This window comes from Carcharodon carcharias, chromosome 12 (assembly GCF_017639515.1).
Source record: "Carcharodon carcharias isolate sCarCar2 chromosome 12, sCarCar2.pri, whole genome shotgun sequence".
In the NCBI taxonomy this organism is placed as follows: domain Eukaryota; kingdom Metazoa; phylum Chordata; class Chondrichthyes; order Lamniformes; family Lamnidae; genus Carcharodon; species Carcharodon carcharias.
In genome coordinates this window covers 56,719,033-56,742,935 of record NC_054478.1, presented here as the reverse complement: position 1 = coordinate 56,742,935, position 23,903 = coordinate 56,719,033, and the positions used below count along the sequence as shown (strand labels likewise).

The 23,903-nt window shown below is 40.0% G+C and overlaps 1 protein-coding gene across 2 annotated transcripts in view; it reads right to left on the bottom strand.

Moving 5' to 3' along the window:
• snx4 (sorting nexin 4) overlaps positions 1–23,903 on the bottom strand; it is a 50,686-nt gene that overhangs the window by 17,011 nt on the left and 9,772 nt on the right. The window contains exons 3-6 of one of the 2 annotated variants that reach the window (XM_041201459.1): positions 15,820–15,958; positions 14,846–14,995; positions 12,935–12,982; positions 1,977–2,032 (exon numbers count right to left, since the gene is read on the bottom strand). In XM_041201459.1, coding sequence (XP_041057393.1) covers positions 1,977–2,032; positions 12,935–12,982; positions 14,846–14,995; positions 15,820–15,958 — 393 coding nt within the window. The remainder of the gene's footprint in view (positions 1–1,976; positions 2,033–12,934; positions 12,983–14,845; positions 14,996–15,819; positions 15,959–23,903) is intronic. The other variant, XM_041201460.1, reaches the window with a different exon arrangement.

Sequence of the window (23,903 nt, the reverse complement as noted above, 5' to 3'; positions counted from 1 at the left end):
ATTAAAACTAACAAATGGTAAATATCTTTTTTAATTACACAAAAAAAAGATTTGCATTACTAGTGCCTTTCATTTCCCTAAAACATCCCAAGCTCTCCACAGTCAATAGCATTGAAGGTGACAGGGCAGATTGAGAAAGTGGTTAATAAGGCTAATGGAATCCAGGGTTTTATAAATAACAGCAGCAGAGTATAAAAACAAGGAAATTTTGGTGAACCGACTCAAGACACTGGCATGGCCTCAACTGGAGTATCATGCCAATTCTGAGCAGCGGACTTTTAGGGAGGATGTGAAGGCATTGGAAAGGGTGCAGAAAAAGATTACAGGAACGAGAATGACTCTTCAGTTACATGGATAAATAGAAGCTGAGACTATTCTCCTTACGGGAGAGAAGGTTCAGAAGAGAGTTGATAAAAGCTTTCAAAATCATGAGCGGTCTGGACAAGATAGGAAGGAACAGTTCCCCTTAATGGAAGGACTGAGAATTAAAGGACATTGATTTGAGCGGTTAGCAAAAGAACCAGAGGCAACATGAGGATTTCCTTAAAAAAAAAGTAGCAAGTGGTTATGGCTTAGAATGCATTGCGTGGGTGTGTGGTAGAGGCAGGTTCAATCGCAACTTTCACAAGGGAATTGGATAATTATCTGAACTGAAGAGTTGAAGGGCTGCAAAGAAAAGGTAGGGGACTGGGACTAATTGAGTTGCTCTTGCAGCGAGCAGGCAGATACAAGAAGCCAAATGGCCTCCTTCTGTAATGTAACCATTCTATCTACTTCTGGTGTAGACGCAGCTGTAATACAGTATAGGAAACAAAGCAACTAATTTGGTATTTTCGAGAGCTTGCTGTGCACAATGAAATAATGGCCTAATAATCTATTTCATGGATATTGGTTAAGGGCCAAACACTGGCCTGGATACAGAAGAATTTCCCTGCTCTTCAAAAAAAAAAACAGCCACGGGATCTTCCACCCGAGAGGGCAGAGATGTCTATTTAAGTTGCTCATCCAATAGACAGCATAGCAATCCCTCAGCACGACATTGGAGTGTCAGCCTGGATAATGTGCTCAAGATTCTAGAGAGGAGGGCTCAAATCAAAAACCTTCTGACTCAGAGGCAAGAGTTCTACCCATCAAACCACAGTTTACACAAAAAGTGATCAATACATAGAAAAGACTTCCAGGAGAGCTTCGATCGGTGCTTAAAATCAGGAAACGTTTAAAGAAAATGCTTCCAATGGCTACCGGGTCAGTAACTAGCATGCAAAGAATTTAGGGTGATTGGCAGAAGAACAAGAGGGGACATCGAAAGAAATGTTTTTGTTTTACACAATGAGTGGTTAGGATTTGGAATGCACAGTAATAGGGTGGCAAATACAAATTGAAAAATAACTTTCAAAAAAGAGAGAGTTAGATAAATACTAAAGAGGAAAAAAAATTCAGGGATATGTGGAAAGCGTGTGACTAACTGGATTGCTCCTTCTTAGTACATTAATCTACATTTCTATAGTTTGAAGACCATAGCAGATCATATGATCTTGTCAACAGTTTAACACCTTCACAACCACTTCGTGGTGGGAGTTTGTGTGTTGAGGTTGTCACCAAGATATATTCAAAATCTATCTTTTTTGTTTACATTATTCCATCTTGCACATATTAAGTTTAGAATAGAAATTGCAAGTGCTCAATCCTTCCCTTAAGGCCATGTTAACAGGTCACAAAAAAGTGAAGCCAATAGATATCACAAAAGCTAACCACTTTACATAAATGAGCTTCTCCTTGCAATCTATCGACTATACTAGCTATATTTGTAGCTGGCACATCAATTTGCCACTAGTACAAAAAAGTAACCTCAACTTGAACCAGTGTTCAAGGACAAAATGCTGCAGAATAGACAAAGGTGCCAGCAGCTCCCTTTGGAGGTGAAAAATACTACTACAAAAATTTAAAACAATGTGACAATGGAAAGGAAAACTTACTTGTCTGGATTCTTGACTCTGAATGTTGCATTGAGGGCTTTTAACCTGGAATCTGCCTGTTTAAAAATAGTTAGATAATGTTTGAAAGCATTTCTTCTTCATTCAGTGATTGCGCAGCAAGGAAATGGTTTGCTCCTAAATTCAGTTCAAATTAATTTTCAAACTGGATAATATAATGACAGCTCAGAATGCTGAGCTTCTCACCTCTCTTCAGCAAAGTTATAAGGCTACATTGGTACAGTAGTCTCAGAGGGACTATATTATTTAGACAGGCATGGAAGTGCAAGCACAATGGCCATGGAATGTCTTTGATAAAATTGAAGAGTTACTCGATATAAAAGTATGATTAAATAACTCAAATTGCCACATTAAGTGTCTCTGTGGGCATTGACAAGAATAGAAATTTGCTACAGATCCACATTTAACACTAGAAACAATTCAAATTCCAGATTGCCAACTAGACCATTTACTGTCTGTGATATAATTTTCACCCAAGTTTTGACTGAACACTAGTTAAGTGGTAAAAACAAAAAACTGCGGATGCTGGAAATCCAAACCAAAAACAGAATTACCTGGACAAACTCAGCAGGTCTGGCAGCATCGGCGGAGAAGAAAAGAGTTGACGTTTCGAGGCCTGATGACCCTTCAACAGGACTGATCTTTCTTTACAAGGAGGGGGAAAAATAAGCTGGTTTAAAGTGTGCGTGTGTGTGTGTGTGTGGTTGGGGGGGGGGCGCGGTGTTAGGATAGGAGCAGATCATCAAAAGATGTCACACACAAAAGAACAAAAGAACACAGAGGTGTTGAAGTTGGTGATATTATCTAAACGAATGTGCTAATTAAGAATTGATGGTAGGGCACTCCAGGTATAGCTCTAGTGGGGGTGGGGGGTCATAAAAAATCTAAAAATAATGGAAATAGGTGGGAAAAAAAAAATCTATATAAATTATTGGAGAAAAAAAACAAAAGGAAAGGGGAAGAAACAGAAAGGGGGTGGGGATGGAGGTGGGAGCTTAAGACCTAAAGTTGTTGAATTCAATATTCAGTCCGGAAGGCTGTAAAGTGCCTAGTCGGAAGATGAGGTGCTGTCCCTCAAGTTTGCGTTGGGCTTCACTGGAACAATGCAGCAGGCCAAGGACAGACATGTGGGCAAGAGAGCAGGGTACAGTGTTAAAATGGCAAGCGACAGGGAGGTTTGGGTCATTCTTGCGGACAGACCGCAGGTGTTCTGTAAAGCGGTCACCCAATTTACATTTGGTATCTCCAATGTAGAGGAGACCGCATTGGGAGTAATGAATACAATAGACTAAGTTGGGGGAAATGCAAGTGAAATGCTGCTTCACTTGAAAGGAGTGTTTGGACCCTTGGACGGTGAGGAGAGAGAGGAAGTCAAGGGGCAGGTGTTACATCTTTTGCGTAGGCATGGGGAGGTGCCATAGTTGGGGGTTGAGGAGTAGGGGGTGATGGAGGAGTGGACTAGGGTGTCCCGGAGGGAACGATCCCTACGGAATGCCGACGTGGGGCGGGGAGGGGGGGGGGGGGGTGAGCAGGGAAGATGTGTTCAATGGTGGCATCGTGCAAGTTGACGCAGACACTTCCTCCTACCTCTCCCTGAACCATGACCCCACCACTGAACATCAGGCCATTGTTTCCAGGACTGTCACTGACCTCATCTCCTCTGGAGATCTTCCTCCCACAGCTTCCAACCTGATAGTCGCCCAACCTCGGATGGCCCGCTTCTACCTCCTACCCAAAATCCACAAACAGAACTGTCCTGGTAGACCAATCGTGTCAGCTTGCTCCTGCCCCACAGAACTCATTTCTCGTTATCTCGACTCCCTTCTCTCTCCCTTTGTCCAGTCCCTTCCCACCTACATCCGTGATTCCTCTGACACCTTATGTCACATCAACAATTTCCAGTTCACTGGCCCCAACCACTTCCTCTTCACCATGGACGTCCAATTCCTCTACACCTCCATCCCCCACCAGGATGGTCTGAGGGCGCTTAGCTTCTTCCTTGAACAGAGGTCCGAACAATCCCCATCCATCACTACTTTCCTCCGCCTGGCTGAACTTGTTCTCACATTGAACAATTTCTCCTTCAACTCCTCTCACTTCCTCCAAATAAAAGGTGTGGCTATGGGTACGCACATGGGCCCCAGCTATGCCTGTCTCTTTATGGGGTATGTGGAACATTCCTTGTTCCAGTCCTACTCCGGCCCCCTTCCACAACTCTTTCTCCAATACATCGATGATTAATTCGGTGCTGCTTCATGCTCTCGTCGGGACTTGGAAAAATTTATTAATTTTGCTTCCAATCTCCACCCCTCCATCATTTTCACATGGTCCATCTCTGACACGTCCCTTCCCTTCCTTGACCTCTCTGTCTCAATCTCTGGTGATAGACTGTCCACCAATATCCACTACAAGCCTACCGACTCCCACAGCTACCTCAACTACAGCTCCTCACACCCCGCTTCCTGTAAGGACTCCATCCCATTCTCTCAGTTCCTTCGCCTCCGTCGCATCTGTTCCGATGATGCCACCTTCAAAAACAGTTCCTCTGACACGTCCTCCGTCTTCCTTAACCGAGGTTTTCCACCCACGGTCGTTGACAGGGCCCTCAACCATGTCCGGCCAATCTCCCACGCATCCGCCCTCACGCCTTCTCCTCCCTCCCAGAAACATGATAGGGTCCCCCTTGTCCTCACTTATCACCCCACCAGCCTCCGCATTCAAAGGATCATCCTCCGCCATTTCCACCAACTCCAGCATGATGCCACCACCAAACACATCTTCCCTTCACCCCCCCGTCGGCATTCCGTAGGGATCATTCCCTCCGGGACACCCTAGTCCGCTCCTCCATCACCCCCTACTCTTCAACCCCCAACTATGGCACCTCCCCATGCCCACGCAAAAGATGCAACACCTGCCCCTTCACTTCCTCTCTCCTCACCGTCCAAGGGCCCAAACACTCCTTTCAAGTGAAGCAGCATTTCACTGGCATTTCCCCCAACTTAGTCTACTGTATTCGTTGCTCCCAATGTGGTCTCCTCTACATTGGAGACACCAAACGTAAACTGGGCGACCGCTTTACAGAACACCTGCGGTCTGTCCACAAGAATGACCCAAACCTCCCTGTTGCTTGCCGTTTTAACACTGTACCCTGCTCTCTTGTCCACATGTCTGTCCTTGGCCTGCTGCATTGTTCCAGTGAAGCCCAACACAAACTGGAGGAACAGCACCTCATCTTCCGACTAGGCACTTTACAGCCTTCCGGACTGAATATTGAATTCAACAACTTTAGGTCTTAAGCTCCCACCTCCATCCCCACCCCCTTTCTGTTTCTTCCCCTTTCCTTTTGTTTTTTTTCTCCAATGATTTATATAGATTTTTCTTTTCCCACCTATTTCCATTATTTTTAAATCTTTTATGCTCCCCCACCCCCACTAGAGCTATACCTGGAGTGCCCTACCATCCATTCTTAATTAGCACATTCGTTTAGATAATATCACCAACTTCAACACCTACATCCATGATTCCTCTGACACCTTACGTCACATCAACAATTTCCAGTTCCCTGGCCCCAACCGCTTCCTCTTCACCATGGACGTCCAATCCCTCTACACCTCCATCCCCCACCAGGATGGTCTGAGGGCCCTTAGCTTCTTCCTCGAACAGAGGTCCGAACAATCCCCATCCACCACTACTCTCCTCCGCCTGGCTGAACTTATTCTCACACTGAACAATTTCTCCTTCAACTCCTCTCACTTCCTCCAAATAAAAGGTGTGGCTATGGGTACCCACATGGGCCCCAGCTATGCCTGTCTCTTTATGGGGTATGTGGAACATTCCTTGTTCCAGTCCTATTCCGGCCCCCTTCCACAACTCTTTCTCCGGTACATCGATGATTACTTCGGTGCCGCTTCATGCTCTCGTCAGGACTTGGAAAAATTTATTAATTTTGCTTCCAATCTCCACCCCTCCATCATTTTCACGTGGTCCATCTCTGACACTTCCTTTCCCTTCCTTGACCTCTCTGTCTCAATCTCTGGTGATAGACTGTCCACCAATATCCATTACAAACCCACCGACTCCCACAGCTATCTCGACTACAGCTCCTCACACCTCGCTTCCTGTAAGGACTCCATCCCATTCTCTCAGTTCCTTCGCCTCCGTCGCATCTGTTCCGATGATGCCACCTTCAAAAAACAGTTCCTCTGACATGTCCTCCTTCTTCCTTAACCGAGGTTTTCCACCCACAGTCGTTGACAGGGCCCTCAACAGTGTCCGGCCCATCTCCCGCGCATCCGCCCTCACGCCTTCTCCTCCCTCCCAGAAACATGATAGGGTCCCCCTTGTCCTCACTTATCACCCCACCAGCCTCCGCATTCAAAGGATCATCCTCCGCCATTTCCACCAACTCCAGCATGATGCCACCACCAAACACATCTTCCCTTCACCCCCCTTATCGGCATTCCGTAGGGATCGCTCCCTCCGGGACACCCTGGTCCACTCCTCCATCACCCCCTACTCCTCAACCCCCTCCTACGGCACCACCCCATGCCCACGCAAAAGATGCAACACCTGCCCCTTCACTTCCTCTCTCCTCACCGTCCAAGGGCCCAAACACTCCTTTCAAGTGAAGCAGCATTTCACTTGCATTTCCCCCAACTTAGTCTACTGCATTCGTTGCTACCAATGTGGTCTCCTCTACATTGGAGAGACCAAACGTAAACTGGGCGACTGCTTTGCAGAACACCTGCGGTCTGTCCGCAAGAATGACCCAAACCTCCCTGTCGCTTGCCATTTCAACACTCCACCCTGCTCTCTTGCCCACATATCTGTCCTTGGCCTGTTGCATTGTTCCAGTGAAGCCCAACGCAAACTGGAGGAACAACACCTCATCTTCCGACTAGGGACTTTACAGCCTTCCGGACTGAATATTGAATTCAACAACTTTAGGTCGTAAGCTCCCTCCCACATCCCCACCCCTTTTCTGTTTCCCCCTTCCCTTTTTTTTTTCCAATAAATTATAAAGATTTTCCTTTTCCCACCTATTTCCATTGTATAAAAAAAAAATAAAAAAACCCCACTAGAGCTATACCTTGAGTGCCCTACCATCCATTCTTAATTAGCACATTCATTTAGATAATATCACCAACTTTAATTTTAACACCTATGTGTTCTATTGTACTATTGTCATTGACATCTTTTGATGATCTGCTTCTATCACTGCTTGTTTGTCCCTACAACCCCCCCCCCCCCACCTCTTTGTCTCTCTATCTCTCCACCCCCCCCCACACACACACCTTAAACCAGCTTATATTTCAACTCTTTCTTGGACTCGAATGCAAGTTCTGTCGAAGGGCCATGAGGACTCGAAACGTCAACTCTTTTCTTCTCCGCCGATGCTGCCAGACCTGCTGAGTTTTTCCAGGTAATTCTGTTTTTGTTTTCAACACCTATGTGTTCTTTTGTTCGTGACATCTTTTGATGATCTGCTCCTATCCTAACACCACCCCCCCACCTTAAACCAGCTTATATTTCCCTCTCCTTGTAAAGAAAGATCAGTTCTGTTGAAGGGTCATGAGGACTAGTTCAGCGGAATAGCTGAAACTGCAAAAGCTATTGCACTTTCAAAGGGAAAGCTGATTATTCTCATGGATTAATTTAAAGAGAGACACAAAATAAAGAGAATTTTTAAAAATCACTGCTTTTGCAAACAAAGATTTGATATTGGCATTGCTCAAACATGTTATGTGTTTAGGAGACTTTTAGCAGCTCAACACAACTTAGATTATGCAGCATGGGTTTCAAAAGATTTACATGATGAGCTACATGGAATCCATGGGCAACAGACCACTAATGGGAGCATGTGCAAGATAGGCCTAGCCATTCCACATCCACTTGAAGTTATGTACACCTCCCCCATATCACTCAAAACGTTGCCCCCAGTACTGATCTCTACCTTCTAATACTGCCAAGCCATTGAAAGCCCCCCACACGGTGAATAGCATGCACCACATTTAAATCACTTGAAGCAAAAGCAGGAGATAGTGGCTATAAACATTGAGGTGTCAAGAAGTAGGGAAAGGAGGGAAGAAAAGATGATGAGACAAACACCTGGAGCCATGCTGAGTGGTGGAAAGGAGCAGCAATATTTGTATAATGAGAACTGGTGCAACAGTTTGGGTGCCCCAATGTAATAGCCATTTGACAATTGTAATCAAGTTTTTTTTAAAAAATGATCTTTAACTATTTAAGAACTACAAAAATAGCAATATTTTAAATTAGTCTAATGTTATGACAATAGAAACTAAACTATAACAGTCATTTTAAATTTCAAAGTAATTTTACTGTTTTACTGACAAAGTACTCGGGTGTCATGGTAGGAATCAGGATTGCTGTTCCTGATCACCATTCAGTACAATACTTTTGGAATGTGCATGACACATGGTGACAACATCAGGCCTGACTGTAATGATCCAGTCAAATAGCCTGCTAATACTTAACTCTCCAAGCTCATATATGAAACATGAGCTACTCTGGCAAGGTGCTGGAGAGCTGCCAACACAAATACACCACCAGATAGATACCAATTAAAGCAATCCAAGTGTTCTGCTTCATGGGCATAATTAGTAGCTCAAGGATCACATCATTTCAGAACAAATCATTCTCTACCACCTCCCCCCACACCATCTCTCAGCATCCTATAACTATGGCATTTTAGCAATTCAATTTTCTACCAGTGAAAATTAGTTCTTATGCATGTTAAACATATCACTAGGCACATTAAGCTCTTAGATATGCTGAGAAATCCAGTATATTTCTCTGCTGCATTCCTTTTAAAAGGATATGCTATATATTGGGAAACCAAGGTCCACAGGACAGGAGAATAAGATGGATAGAGTAAAACAGATTGAATTGAAATACAAATAAGAAATTTCAAGGCGTGACAAGCTGGGGTATCAAAAGCTTGAAAATTGTTTAAAAAAAATAACTGCAGAGGGAGGGGGAAGAAGGGTAAAGGACCTGTAGTTTTCAGAATCAGATTTGAGTGGAGGATAATGGGGATATAGGAAAGAGGAAGTCAGACAAGCATATGCAAGCATATTTAAGGCTTAGCAGGAAGAAGGCTCATAGGAACGATTGGGGCTGCAATGATTCTTCAGGTTGTTCCAGCACAGATGCTTTTGAGACCAACTTTAATCAAGAATAAACCATTCTATTCTTGAGAAACATGTAGTTACATCAACGGAATATCAATGCTCAGGAAAATCCATTAACATTGGTTTCAACTTTGAAAAGGCTTCAACGTTATGAAACTAGAAGCTTGGGAGTAATTAGCTAAATCTTGGATTTTTTTTTTAAAAGAGATGTTTAACCCAGCTACAAAGTCAAGGGCAGAGGAGTATCTTAAAAAAAACTTCTCTCAAAAGATGGGACCACTCATTCAATTTATGATCTTCAACATGCTGAATGGCATCAAAAGGAATGGATTTCCAGCCTCACCCAACTCTGAAAGAATTATGGAGTTTTGTTTTCCAGATGATGAAGTGCACTCCACTCAATTCCAAAAACATAATCTAACAAATAGAATACAAATAGGAGTGCCCAAAATATCACTACAGGTATGCAATGCTCAGCAGATTTTTAAAGCTATATACTAGATTTAAAATGACATTGTTAAGTCCTTGTGGATACCAGCTTTGACTGAAGCAGTGTTTTGAACCTAGGGGAAATACTTATTCTTGACAACAAATAGCAAAGACCAGAGCCCAACACAAAGTTAAGCAAATATATCACATCATTTGCCAAGCATACATCGATTGCAAACTAAAGTTTTAAAACCAAGCTGCAAGGGGCACTTATGGCAGAAAAGAACACAATTGCAAGTAGGCTACGCTCTCAGCATTCCTTAAGCTATGAAGGTGGCAGACACATTGCCCTTCGGTATATTGGGGTCACATTTTTAAATGCCTGAAACTCAGACTTTGAATGACAGTTGCTGGAAGACATTACTTAAGCTTCAGAATGCATATCTGTGCCTCACTTGGCTCAGCTGCAGAGGTGAGTGAATGTGGCTGAAGGTCTGTACTAATGGGATATGGGGTGTATCTGTTCTTTTAATTAGAAGATAACAAGCTAACCTCATTTGATGAGCTGTGCTGCACACAATGCTGTCTGAGAAGTCATGTTGAAATAAGAGTTGATTAATCACTTGTCTAGTGATGATTAACAATTGATTATTCTTTAGGGCAGAGAGGGGGTGGATAAGTAAATAGGGTTTGTTACAGCCAGGTTGTCTCAATACAAGCCTCAAGATAATTCTGACAATAAACAAAAACTTTTAGATAGAAAATTCTGATGATTATCACAAAGATTTTTCCATTTTTGGTGATCCACAATTTCCTGTAATTCAGTGCAACAAACCTGCATCACCTTCAACAGGACAATGGTCAATTCTGGGCTCTAAATATTTAATTTGCATACAGACTGGCAAGAATTAAAGGAAGGACAGTTTTAATGAATTATTTGCTATCTATGGAGAAGAAATCAGTGGATTTCCCCAGTTAGTTGAGGTGAGACCAAACAAATATAAAAGCAGAGGCAAACAAATATACTCAACTAAGATGGTACTCATGTGCACTTTACACTTATATTTAATGCTCTAAAACAGATACAGTTCCAGTCAACAATGTAGTAGTAAAATAAAAACAAAAAACTGCAGATGCTGGAAATCCAAAACAAAAACAGAATTACCTGGAAAAACTCAGCAGGTCCGGCAGCATCGGCGGAGAAGAAAAGAGTTGACGTTTCGAGTCCTCATGACCCTTCGACAGAACAATGTAGTAGGTTTACCTCATTAACCTTTCAGAAATCAGGATGGTGGAGCTCATACCAAGCATCAAGTAGATAGATTTTAAAAACTTATTAAAAAGAAAACATCTTTGGGATTGTCAGGCACATTAACACGTTCTAGCATTACTAACAAGTGATTTCTACTCATAAAGAAGTATTTTCAGAATCAAATAACATTTTTGCTTTCTACTTAGTCATTTTCTGCTTCTCTTTTGTGATTGAAGTGCTCATGAAAAGTAAAATCATTTAAGTAACCAGAGACGATGATATACTAAGGAAAATAGTAGCAAAATTAGAAAGTAGCCTTGAAATAAATCTCCAAATTTTATTTATGGTGAAAAAATTCTTTATTCGATGCAGTGAAAAGTATAATAGCAGGCTTGCCAAGTAGGGCACTACAATGCAAATACAAGCTACTGCTAGAATTTTATTTGAACAGCTAATAACTCATACCATCATATTCTGATGGAAGGGTCACTGCATCCTAGCCTTTTGTCAAAGTTGAAAGTGACAGACATATCTAAAGTATATTAATGGACATCCTTGTAGCAGGAATATTTACTTTATAGGGCCTTTGTCCAGCAATGAATTCCTTAAAAAAGAGAAAACCTGAAGAGTTTTGCAATTCAAGTCCCAGGATGAAGAATAGCTACTGCAAGCAATTTGTTGCAGCTTAACATCCTGCCATTGTCTGAATAATGATGTGCAGGCAGTTCTATTAGAATTAATACTTACAATTTTAAAACCATGATGGTGAATGGAGTTGAATGTTTGCCATTGCATCAAAAGGACAACTTGTATTAGCGTAGACCTTTCACAAGCTCAAAGAACACTGCGAATTACTCTGAAGTCACCCTTATCAACAACCAATATTCCCTTAAAGCTGTACGGCCATGCAGTAACACAATGTTCCCATGCAGGCTGCACGCAAGTTGACCCCTTTAAAAGTTGAGCAAAAAAATTTGAGGGCCTGCACACTACAAACAAGTATTAGAAGATACATTGCTTATGAGGCAGAGAAATATGCCAGCACAGCAAGGTTTTGCAAATAGTAATGGAACAATTACTTGCTATGTTTTAGTTTTTAGTTGGTCAGAGCTTTGGGAGATCTACTTCCCCTACTTCTTTTTGACTAATGTCATAAGATCACTTATGCCCACCGAAACAGGTCAGGCACAGCCTTTACTTAATGCCTCATCTATTGAAAAAAAAACGCACCTCGAGAAGTGCATAACTTTTGTGCAGTACAAAACTATCAGCTGACTTTATGAGCTCGTATCTTGGATTAAACTCTCAATGAATGAGCTCAACTCAGGGCATTACCACAGTCAAAACTGAAAGTAAAAAAAGAGAAAAGTCTTAATAAAAACTGCTGTGCTGAAAAGATAATTCACAATTAACTAAAAAAAATCAATTGGGGAAAATATCAAAACACACTAGTAGGTGATAGAATGTCTTACTAGAAACTATTTTACCAAATTAGTACTAACCTCAATGCAAGGTTCAGAAATACTAACTGTACCAAGTCAGATGGTAAAAAGAGATGGGTTGTAGAGGTCAGTAATAAAGACCACGCCTTAATGACAGGAAACATTTTTCTCTTCTCAATACTTACTGTAAATTTGGCTCAGTCAATTGGTTTACTGCAAATGGGACATCTTTTTCTTCTTTTGGTCAAAAATAGCTCAAAAATCCTTATTTGGAAGTCTGATCAAGATCCAGGTGGATATTGGGCTCCGTTTAGGAAGAGGTGATAGAAATTGCTTATTTCAAAAGGCACTAAATTGTCCATCCTAAATCAGAAGTCTAATTTCTTCCAGAGAAGCCACACTAGAACAGTTCTCTTAAATTCCACTCAACAATATGAAAAGTTCAATGTAGCCAAATTTGAGCTTGGTGCAATTTCCTCACTGCTGAAAAATTGACATTTAAATTCTATTTATGAAATTAGTTAGTTATCTTTGCAAAGCTTTGAAGGATGCAAAAATCATGCTCCACTGTTTTTTTTTTACAAAAAAAAGAGTATTTTCAAATTAGTACAGCTCAAATTTTCCCATTAAATTGGACTAAACAGGTCAAAAGGTGCATTTTACCTTAGCTTGGAATCCTGACTCATTTGCTGCTTCTTTCCACCCATTTTCCTAAGAAAATTAAACAACAAACAGTAAATAAGCAGCTTCTGATATCACAGAATCGCAGTGCAGAAGAGGCCCTTCGGCCCATTGAGTCTGCACCAACACACAAGAAACACCTGACCTACCTAATCCCATTTACCAGCACTTGCCACATAGCCTTGAATATTATGACGTACCAAGTACTCATCCAGGTACTTTTTAAAAGGATGTGAGGCAACCCGCCTCCACCACCCTCCCAGGCAGCGCATTCCAGACCGTCACCACCCTCTGGGTAAAAAAGTTTTTCCTCACATTCCCCCCCCGCCCCGCCAAACCTCCTGCCCCTCATCTTGAACTTATGCCCCCTTGTGACTGACCCTTCAACTAAGGGGAACTGCTGCTCCCTATCCACGCCCCTCATAATCTTGTACACCTCGATCAGGTCATCCCTCAGTCTTCTCTGCTCCAACGAAAACAACACAAGTCTATCCAACCTCTCTTCATAACTTAAATGTTTCATCCCAAGCAACATCCTGGTGAATCTCCTCTGCACCCCCTCCAGTTATACCAGTGTGTCATAGAAAATAAGTAGAGCATTGCTGGAGAGACCTGCTGTTGAAGCTTTTTGTCTTGAATTCATCAAGATAGATTCACAAGAATGCCAATTCTAAAGGGAACAACAAATTATATTATATAAGTATGCAGTATAAATTGTTGTTCCTTTAGAGTTGGTATTCTTACAAATGTGTCCTGATGAGTGCAAGATGAAAAGCTTCAACAGCATGTACACAGTAATTGGTACCTACTGACTCAGTTTTATTTTTAAATACTAATTTGTAGATATTGCCAAATTATTTTGCAAACTTTTGTGAGCAGCTGAAAAAAGTGTTATGGCAATTTTCTTCGATATACTTTTTTGAATTGTGCCATTTGCAATTCGCAGAATACTTAAATGAAGTCATTTTCCATTTTGAATAAAATTGAAAGATATCCAGTAGTTTTAATTTTGCAAGTTTATGAACACTCAGAATCTGAATGAGAGAAAATTAAAATGAAAACAAATAATTTGGAAGTGGAGGTAATGTAATGCAGAATAGTAACAGATCAGAAAATGAAGCAGTCAGCCAGACACTTTTATATCAATAGTTTTAGTTTGGATTCTGCAAAACCTGGCTTCTTTAGCCCTAGCCCATGGGACAAAGTCCTGCAAAACTATCAACACATCAGTCACAGATACCTTTCTCTCAGAAACCAATCAGAACAGCAACAGTATCGAAAGGGCTTTGAACAGATATACGAAGGAAAGGTAGCAAGGATTTGAAATTAAGGGATCAGTATTTCCAGAGCTTTCTAACAGGAAATTGAATAAGAGTACAGCAGAATCCATAAGGGTATATGGTAGGCAGTTCATGGAAGCAAACATTTATGAGTCAAATGGCCATTTCCTGTTCAAGCTTTGTATCCTTTGATTTTGTGGGGGGTGGGGGTCATAGGAAAGAAAAAAATGTAAGGAAACATGGATCTTTTACATCCACAGGAGAAGGAAGGCAAAGGGGAAAAAAAGCTTTTTCATCCCCTAGTCCATAGATGGGATTTACTTGTGGTTTTACATTCATGATTACTTGATTGTACCGAAAGCAAGCATTGCACACTCAAATTATAAAATTGCTTGTCTCAAGAACAGCATAGCAATGGGACAAAGGTCTTGGTAATTTGCTCAACAATATTTTGTGGTATATTATGTAAATTATAGAACACCTTCAGCAGTGTAGTCAGATCTTTAAAAATAGTTTTCTGCTCCCACACCCTCCCGCCAAAGTTAAACCAATTACATTTTACAATGAAAGATACTCAAAACGCAAATAGTTAAAAAAAGCAAACTTCCAATACCTGTGTTAAAAATAAATAGAAAATTGGGTCGCACGAGAGAGTAGAATGCGAAGCAACACGCAACAGAAAGTTTTCAAGACCAATCCTTCGTCGTTCAACAAAATCAGGATCCATGTTATCAGCAGATAATTTATGCCAAACAAATTCTGCCTGCAGGAATAAATAGAGGGCATGTTAGTCAAGTTGTGCTTATTATGGAAGAACGTTGAAGCTACCATGCGTTGACATCAGTGCTTTTGGCTTCCTACAGGCAAGCAGCCCTCAACTTGGAAAAAAAATTGAGGAATTCAAATCTGCTATAAGGCAAGGTTACCTCAAAATCAAAGCAGGTTGAGCAAGTCCAAAAAAGACCCAGTGGGCTTGATGCAAAGCATTCCAAAAATTGGGGCATACAACTTTCTATGTACTCAAATTTGCTTCCCTTATTCCTGAGATATGTCCTACAAATTTAAGGCCAAATCCAAAGAAGATATCCAGTGCTCAGAAGTGCAATTTCTTAGCAGTAGACTGAAATTTTATTTTCTGTAATGACTGCCGCAAGGCTGACTCTAATACACTGGGGATTTGAATTGAATCTAGTTCATAACAACATCCAACTTAATTTTAAAAATGGCATGAATTGGCAAGAGAGAAGCTTTGTAGCTACTTAAAAAAAAACTGCACTATGCAAAACATCTGACCTCTTTTAGGTTTCCTAAAAGACAGTCTTAAGTAGACACCCATCCCTCCCTACTAGAAATTGGATAGAAGGTATTCTTATTTGTAGGGATCAGGAAAAGATAGGAAAAAAAAAATCACTGGATGATTTCTTCAGCAGAAGCCTTGGATATTCTTCATGCACGGCACAGGATATCCAAGGGTTCAAGGAAAATCCTCTATTTGAACAATGACTTGAGAAATTCAGCCAATTGCAGTATTTGTTTCAGGTTGGGGAAGGAGGCGGTTGTGATGGTTCCAACATTAAAATTACTCACTCTTTTTTCCGGAAGAGGCGGTACTACTATACAAGGATATGTAACAACTAAATAATTCCTCAACAACTCAAATTCACTGTATCTTCTCCAGAGGGAATCTGGCACAGAACTCTCTTCTTCATTTTGGGAATCAAGTGGCCTATGTACAAGAAGAAAAAACAGAAGTAAAAAAGAATTGATGTCAAAACGCTAATCTCTGGGACAGATTAATAGATTTAATTTTCCTCCTGTAATAGAAAGTTTATTCTCCTATTTTAATTTAGCTAACAAAGAAAGACTTCTAACACAAGTTGAAAGAGAAACATATAACGTAACAATCTATTATTTGACACAAAGTTAAAGTGGACAGTATCTAATAATTTCCCAGTCATCCAGGGGAAGAGAACTCATCTCACTTGTACAAAAGCTTACTAAATAGAGAATTCTACATCAGCATTAAATGAATTTAAATTAAGTTTTCACGTAATTATGAGCTGCACAAAAGAAATCCTTTAGCACTTAAGACAGTAAATTTGATTGGAACAGAACTGATCTATCAGATGATACGAGATACATACATGCCAGTGATATATCACTTTAAATGCAATATTTAAAATTAACTATTTCAGTTGTAATGCACAAAAAGTCACTATATGAAACTCACATTCTCTTTCCAAACCTTGAGGCTGCCATTTATAAAAGATTATTAACCATCACAATCAACAGCAATATAGTGGATGAAAATAAACTACTCACAATGATGGACATATAACTGTCATCTGTGATGCTCAGATGACCATCTTTTAAATATATACCCTCTATTGCCAGCACTAAGCATAACATTCAACAGATAAATTCTTAAAATAGGATTAAAAATCAGTTTAAAAAAAATTAGTTTCAGTGATCATCCATCCAATCACATAATGAGGCTTCTCTGTAATCTATTTTCATAGATCACATAGCAGAAACAGCTGCTATTCTGGTTTGCTTTTTCCAGTCTCTTATTGAAATGCTGGAGGGCAATTTGTATCCAATTCAGACAGAAATATTAAAAAACTTAGTCATCATGTCTCTGAGTACGAGTAAGAATATAGATAGATACTTGTTTGCAACGGCTAGAAGTGTTTTCAGGTACTCAATACCTATATCTCTTAAGATTTGAAATCATATCCATGTGCACTTCACACATCCATTTAATACGCAAAATAGTGCCTCCGTTAAAAACACATGGGCACATCAATGGTTATTAAATTGGTCAGTTACTTAATAAGTCACCTTACACTGACCTAAATTAAACTCTGCACAAGTTCAGAGCACAGAAATAAAAATAAATCCCTGCCTACTTAGAAACTTATTTCCAAATCTTAGTAAATGAAAACATGCAAACTGTGAACCCTTGCTAATGAAAAACAGCATTATGCATAAATCCTCAAAATGCTGCTGTAGCGAAGGGCAGTTAGAACATTAAGCACCATCAAATGATAGATTATAGCAATGGACATGTCATTTTACACAAAATATTATTCCAACTTGGTGCCACAATGGAAAGGGAGGGAGGAAAAAGTCAAATTGCATGCATTGTGAAAAGAAATATTGGCACATATATCGAAGTACATATTGCTACCATACCCCTAGGAGATGCCAGAGAGGGGGAAAAAAAACATGTGTGTTGAACTAAGTTAATTTAACAGCTGAGCACTGTTGAATACCTGAAACAGGAAGTGAATCAGACATTATTCTCAGAGCTGGTTAGAATTTCATTTTGAAATTAAATCAGAGGCAGAGGGGAGGTGGTGAGAGACACCAGACAAAAGCATGCACAAGCTCAAGTGTACACGCATGCAACGTTACTTCTTTTAAATTCATCTCACTCCAAACTAAACTTGACTGAGTAATCTTTAGCTAGTAAACCTTCTGGAGCATATCATCTAAATGCCAGGTACATCATGACTAACGCTCAGAAGCATTTACTGTATTCTGTTAGTAGTCATCGGTTCTAGAAGCCATAAAGCATCAAGTGCAATTAAGTGTGAATACAGTTAGAAATGTCACTGAGAGCCAATAATATTCTGAGGTTTGAGGCATTAAATATGAAACAAAAAAGTGATGTGCAGTTTATGCAACATGTTGGTTCAGGCCAATTAGTCAAACATGAGAGATTCTGGAAAGTCCATTTTGGGAATGAGCCACAGAAAGAGTTAAGCAATCCATTTAAATGTTAGCAGTAAGGGCCAAAACAAAATGTAATTGATCACCTTTTCTTACTTTCAATTCCTTTCACCCAGTTGGAAAAGAGGTGGTTAAGGGAACATTCAATAAAAACTCAGGGGTGAACAATGAAATTTTTGTCCACCTGTAAAAGCAATCAACAAGGAGGAGAGTGAGTTAGGACTCAAAAAAAGAACAAAGGGGGAAAGCTAGAAGATTTTTTCTCCCCTCCCCTCCCCCACTATACAGAAAGCATCAGTAGAACATGCACTGCCTTATCCCATGAGGCTATTAAAGTTAGAAGCAACATCAGATGAAAATGGAAGTCAAATATTTGAGAATAAAAGGTAATGGCGAAAGAGCAGGGAAATTGATGTAGATGCACCCAATTAAAACTAGCACCATAGAAGTGAGCCGAATGGTTTCATGAGCTGCAATTTCTAAGATTCCTCTCTCAACTTGTGAATTATTAAACTTTTATCCTACAGTATTTGAATTCTTCAACAGGGCTCATTTGCCTGCATCAAATCACCTTAACCTTGAATGTCAAAAACCTTTTTCCATAAATCACAATAGTTAAGTCATAAAAACTCTAAAAACACCAACTTTCCAAATGCTTTTCATATTTTCAGCGCATAACATGCCACATCAACCAATTTCTCCTTTCAAGATACAATTTTAAATACATAGTAGTCTACTCTGGAAGCTAGATATTATTTTGTTTTAAAAAGCTGTTTCTCTGAGTAACCCAATCACTAGGCATGCAAGATACATTGATCTAGGAATGGGAAAGTTTGGAGATTAGGACTTTAAAAAAGCTTAGCAACTACAAAAAAACTCTTCTGAAACTTATCTTTAATGAGAATTGAACCTAACATTTGGTTCATGTCCAGTCCAGGGCTCCTCTTTCCCAGGTATTTTTGTTTTTGTTTTGGATTTCCAGCATCCGCAGTTTTTTGCTTTTTTCTCCTCTAATTCTGGTCACTTGACCATCCTCAATTTTAAATTGCTCCACCTTTGGTAGCCAGGCCTGCAGCTGGCAAGATCCTAAGCTTGAATTCTTTCCCTAAACTTCTTTCTACCTCTTGTACATCCTTTTTAAACTCTCCTTAAAACCTCTGTCTCTGACCAAGTTTTTGGTAATCTTAATATCCCCTAACATGCAGAGTGTCAAATTTTGCTTTTTAGCAGCCCTGTAAAATCCATTAGGATGTTTTATTACATTAAAGGTGAAGGCACAACCTCACCAATTTATCCATTTGTGCTAGCCCAGGCAATTTCAGTAACCAAACTATGGTTGCAATTTGGTTTTAACTGCAATCTTAAAAGGGGACTGTAACCAATAGTTGGGGCAGCTAAAATGTATGCAACAAAAGCACTCAAGCATAGTGCTACAGAACAGGAATATTAAAAAGCTTCTTATTAAAAAAAGAGATCAGGTTCAGTGTGGTGGTGGTGGTCAGTGGAGGGGGATGGCAGTGGCAGTTAGAGGTCCACTGATGAAAATTAGACCGAAGAGAAACACCCATTACTAAAAAAGTACTAAACCTATCTGATGTAGCAAGCACGAGATGAACTGATGATTTCAGTTCACAAAAAAACTCCAGGAACTATAAGGATGAAGAAAAATAGGATTTGCAGAAATCAACAAGATTACAGTCAGAGATTATTAGCTTTTTCACACAATTAAGACTTCCAAATCAGTCCTGAACAGCCCTTCAGGTTTTGCTGCTATACCATGTTGACAATAAGCACAACAAGTTACTGAAGCAATTCCTTGAATCAGAAGCTACGCAATAGTACTTGGGAATTATCTTGCACATAACATTGCAAGTTATTTACCATGATCTGTGCAATGCATGCAAAACATTGAAGATCAATTTATACAAGGTGTAGGCCACAGATAAAGAAAAAAAGCATTGTGCGCAATTTTGGATGACCATTATAGAAAGGGCATTAAAATCTAATGTGCACATAGCATAGATTCACTAGAATAATATCAAGAATGAGAAACTATAGTTCTGAAAAGACGTGCGCTACAAAGACTGCAGCAGTGAAGCCCAAACGGGAGATTTAATAGAAAGTTTTAATTTTAAACCCCTCAGAATGTTATGAAACAAATACCAACATAATATTTTAAAACAGAACCAAAAATCTAGTTAATAAATTATTTAATATCTCCTTCCGAAGCAACTTCACCTCCCAACCAAACATCACAAATATAACTTGCACTTGTGAATCACTCGTACGTGCCATTTAGTTACCTTATCTTATGGCAAGAATGAGACATACTTTAGAATCTCTCACTTTTGTGCTAGATGAGCATTACAACAATAAATCCCCTCACTTCAATTTCAGTAACATTACTAGTATAATTCATTATGGCTTAATATACTGCTAAGTGGGCACAAAAGTGAAATCAAGGGCTGAGCATAATCCATTAAACAATAATATTCTGAACTAAATTGATACAAAACACTGGCCCAATTTACACAAACAGCAGGATGCTGAAGCTCTCCAGCTCCAATCCAATAAAAACTTCAGTTAGTATGATACAGCAAACAAGATAACCCAGCCGTGACCTCAAGGGGCAAGGATAAAGAAAGAAATATTCCAAAAATCAATTACTAAATTTAGCATTTAATAGGGAATGAGCTGCTTCCTAAATGAGCTTCAGAATGCCCCCCTCCCCATTAACCCTTTAGCTGAAATGTTTGCCCTGATTTTTAAAAAGGGCCATTTAATCAGGCATTTTCTTCACATTCCATCACACCTAAAACAATTTTAATGCTTTCTGCAGCTTTTAGAGTCCCATTAAATTTGAGTAATATGCTTTTGATAATTAAAGTCTAATATTTACATTTCATTTTGCAGAAATCAAGTACCATTGACTTATACGTATGTTGTGGGAGATTCACATACAAGATGTAACTTCAGCACAAGTATCCTTTCCTCTAACTTTCTTTGCTTCCAAAGGAAAATATTCAACCAAACATTCAAAGGTCTGCCACAAATCCTCCCAAGATCATGTAATCCCGCGAAAGCACTCAGCAGGGAGCAAGACAGATCCCAACACGAGAAAGAGGTAGAAGAAAAAAACTTAATCATTTTATTTTTGACAAATGGGAGAGTGTCTTATTCAGTTTTTCTTAGACATAATCTATACCTCTGCATTAAAACAGTTAAGATATTTCCTTGCATAAACAATGAAACAAGCTACAGCAGATCTATAAAGTATATTACACAAAAAATAGATAACAGAGCTATACGGCATCAGAGGAACATTCAGCAAAGAAGGAAGCCATGTGGTCCATCTCTTATCCCCTGTAATGTTTAACCCCCATAAGTATCCAATTCTCTTTTAAAGGTTACCATTGCATCTGTTTCCACCTTTGAGGCAGTGCATTCTAGATCACGACAACTTGAGCTGTAAAAGGTTTTCTCATTTTACCCCTTTTGACAGATCACTAACTCTGTCCTCTGGTTACTGACCTTTCAGTCACTAGAAACAGTTTCTTCTGATTGATGAATGACTTAGATAGAGTCATAATTTTGAGCATCTTTATGAAATCTCCTCTGAACCAGCTTTGCCCTCAAAAGAAAACTATTCCAACTTTTCTTGGCAGTCCACACAACTGGTCCTTCTTCCCCAATACCATTCTAGTAATTCTCTTCCACATTCTCCTTAAAGCAGAGCATCCAAAATCGCATGCAATATTCCAGCTGAGTGTCAACCAGTGCTAAAAACTTTAACCATATTCATTGCTTTTACACTCTATGCTCCTATAATAAAGCCAATGATCCAGTTTGCTCTCAACTTGTTCTGCCATCTTCAAAAATTATGTACATACACCTCAGGTCTCTGCTCCTGCACCCCTTCAAAAGGAGGACTGTTTAAATGATATTACCCCTCCTCATTATCTCTATCAAAATGCATCACTTCACACCTATCCGCATTAAATTTCATCAGTCACGTGTCTCCACATTTCACCAGTCTATGTCCTTCTGAAGTCTGCTGTTATCTTCACTACTTACTACATTTTAAATTTTTGTATCTTTGCAAACTTTGAAATTATGCCCTGTACACCCAAATCTAAGTCATTACTGTTTATCAAAAAGGGGCAGTGGTTCAATTACCGATCCGTGGGGAACATCACGTATACTTCCCTCCAATCTGAAAATCTGTTCTCAACTATTCTCTACTTTTGGTCCTTTACTCATTTTGTATCCATGCTGCCATTGTCCCTTTAAACCCAAGGGCTATAATTTTGCTTACATGTCAAATGCCTTTTGAAAGTCCAAATGCACCTCAACAGCATTACCCTCATCAACTCTTTCCAATACTTCAAAAGAATGGTATCAAATTTGTCAAATATTATTTGCCTTGTAACATATCAATGCTGACTTCATGTATTATGCCATGATTTTCCAAGTTATTTTTGTCCCTGATTAATATCTGCTGTGTTTCCCAGCCACCAACGTTGGGCTGGCTAGCCTGCAATTGGCAAGTTTCTCTCTCCCCTTTTCCTGGCTGGGATGCAACATCTACAGCGCTCTGACACCTTTCCCATATTCAAGGATTAAAAAACTTTGACGAGCACCTCCACCCTTACTTTTCTCATTAATCTGAGATACATCCCATCCAGGCAGGATTGTTTTTCTACTTTCAAGTACCACCAAACCTTAAGCATCTCCTCTATTTTCAATCCTATTTAGTATCACTACATCCTCCTTCACTACTCATGACAGCATCCTCTATATCTTTGTTCACCAGAGAAAAGTCCTCATTTAATACCTTGCACGCCCTCTGCCTCCACATGATTTTTTTTTTGGCTAATCAGTCCCATCCTTGGGCTATTTGCAGTTATAAAAGACTTGGGGTCCGCCTTTATGTTAGCTGCTTTTCTTTAAGATTTCCTCTGTACTGTCTATATTTAGATTAGAGAACAAAAGTATCATGAACTCTCCTTGACAAAAGTCTGATCGGATCAGATGTAACACCAAGCTTGCAGAGATTAGCTTCCGACCTCATTTGTGCCATTAATAAGACCACCTATTCCACTTCTGTAACATCGCACGACTTTTCAGCTCAAATGCTACTGAAACCCTCATTCATGCCTTCGTAACTTCCAGACACGGCTATTCCAACATATTCCTGGCTGGTCTCCCACATTTTACACTCTGAACTTGAGATCATCCAAAACTCTGCTGCCAGAGTCCCATTCCCCGATTACACCTGTGCTCACTGATTGACATTGACTTCAGGTCAAGCAACAACTTGATTTTAAAAATTCCCACCCTTGTTTTCAAATCCCTCCATGGCCTTATCCCTCCCTATCTCCAATTTCCTCCAGCCTTACAATCTCCAAATATGCACCCTCTAACTCTGGGCATTTCTAATTATAATTGCTTCAACATTGATGCCTATGCCTTCCGTTGCCTCAGCCTAAAGCTCTGGACAACTCTCCTTAAACTCTACCTCAACGTTCCACCCTTAAGACACTCCTTAAAAAAAAACTTACCTTCTTCACCAAGCATTTTGTCACCTGAACTAATGGGCTAGATTTTCTAAGTTGGGGAGGCTCCACAGGCCTTTAAAATCAGAGTCCAACTCCCAGCCCCATTTCCAGTACCCCCAATTTTTGTCAAGGTGGGGTGCACGCCCACACCCTGAACTCCTGACTTGGCCAGCTCCATATCAGGGATAGGCATCTCCTATACCTCTGCAATTTTTGCGGAGTTGGGCCAGCTTATCAATGAGTTGTGGTTCACAGCCCCTCAGAGATGCCGTGAACTATAATCTGGATGAGGGAACCGTTCGAAAAGTAAGTTTGATAAAAAGCTTGACACAATGTCATGTGTGAAAAAGCTTTAAAAGTAATTTATTCATAACTTTA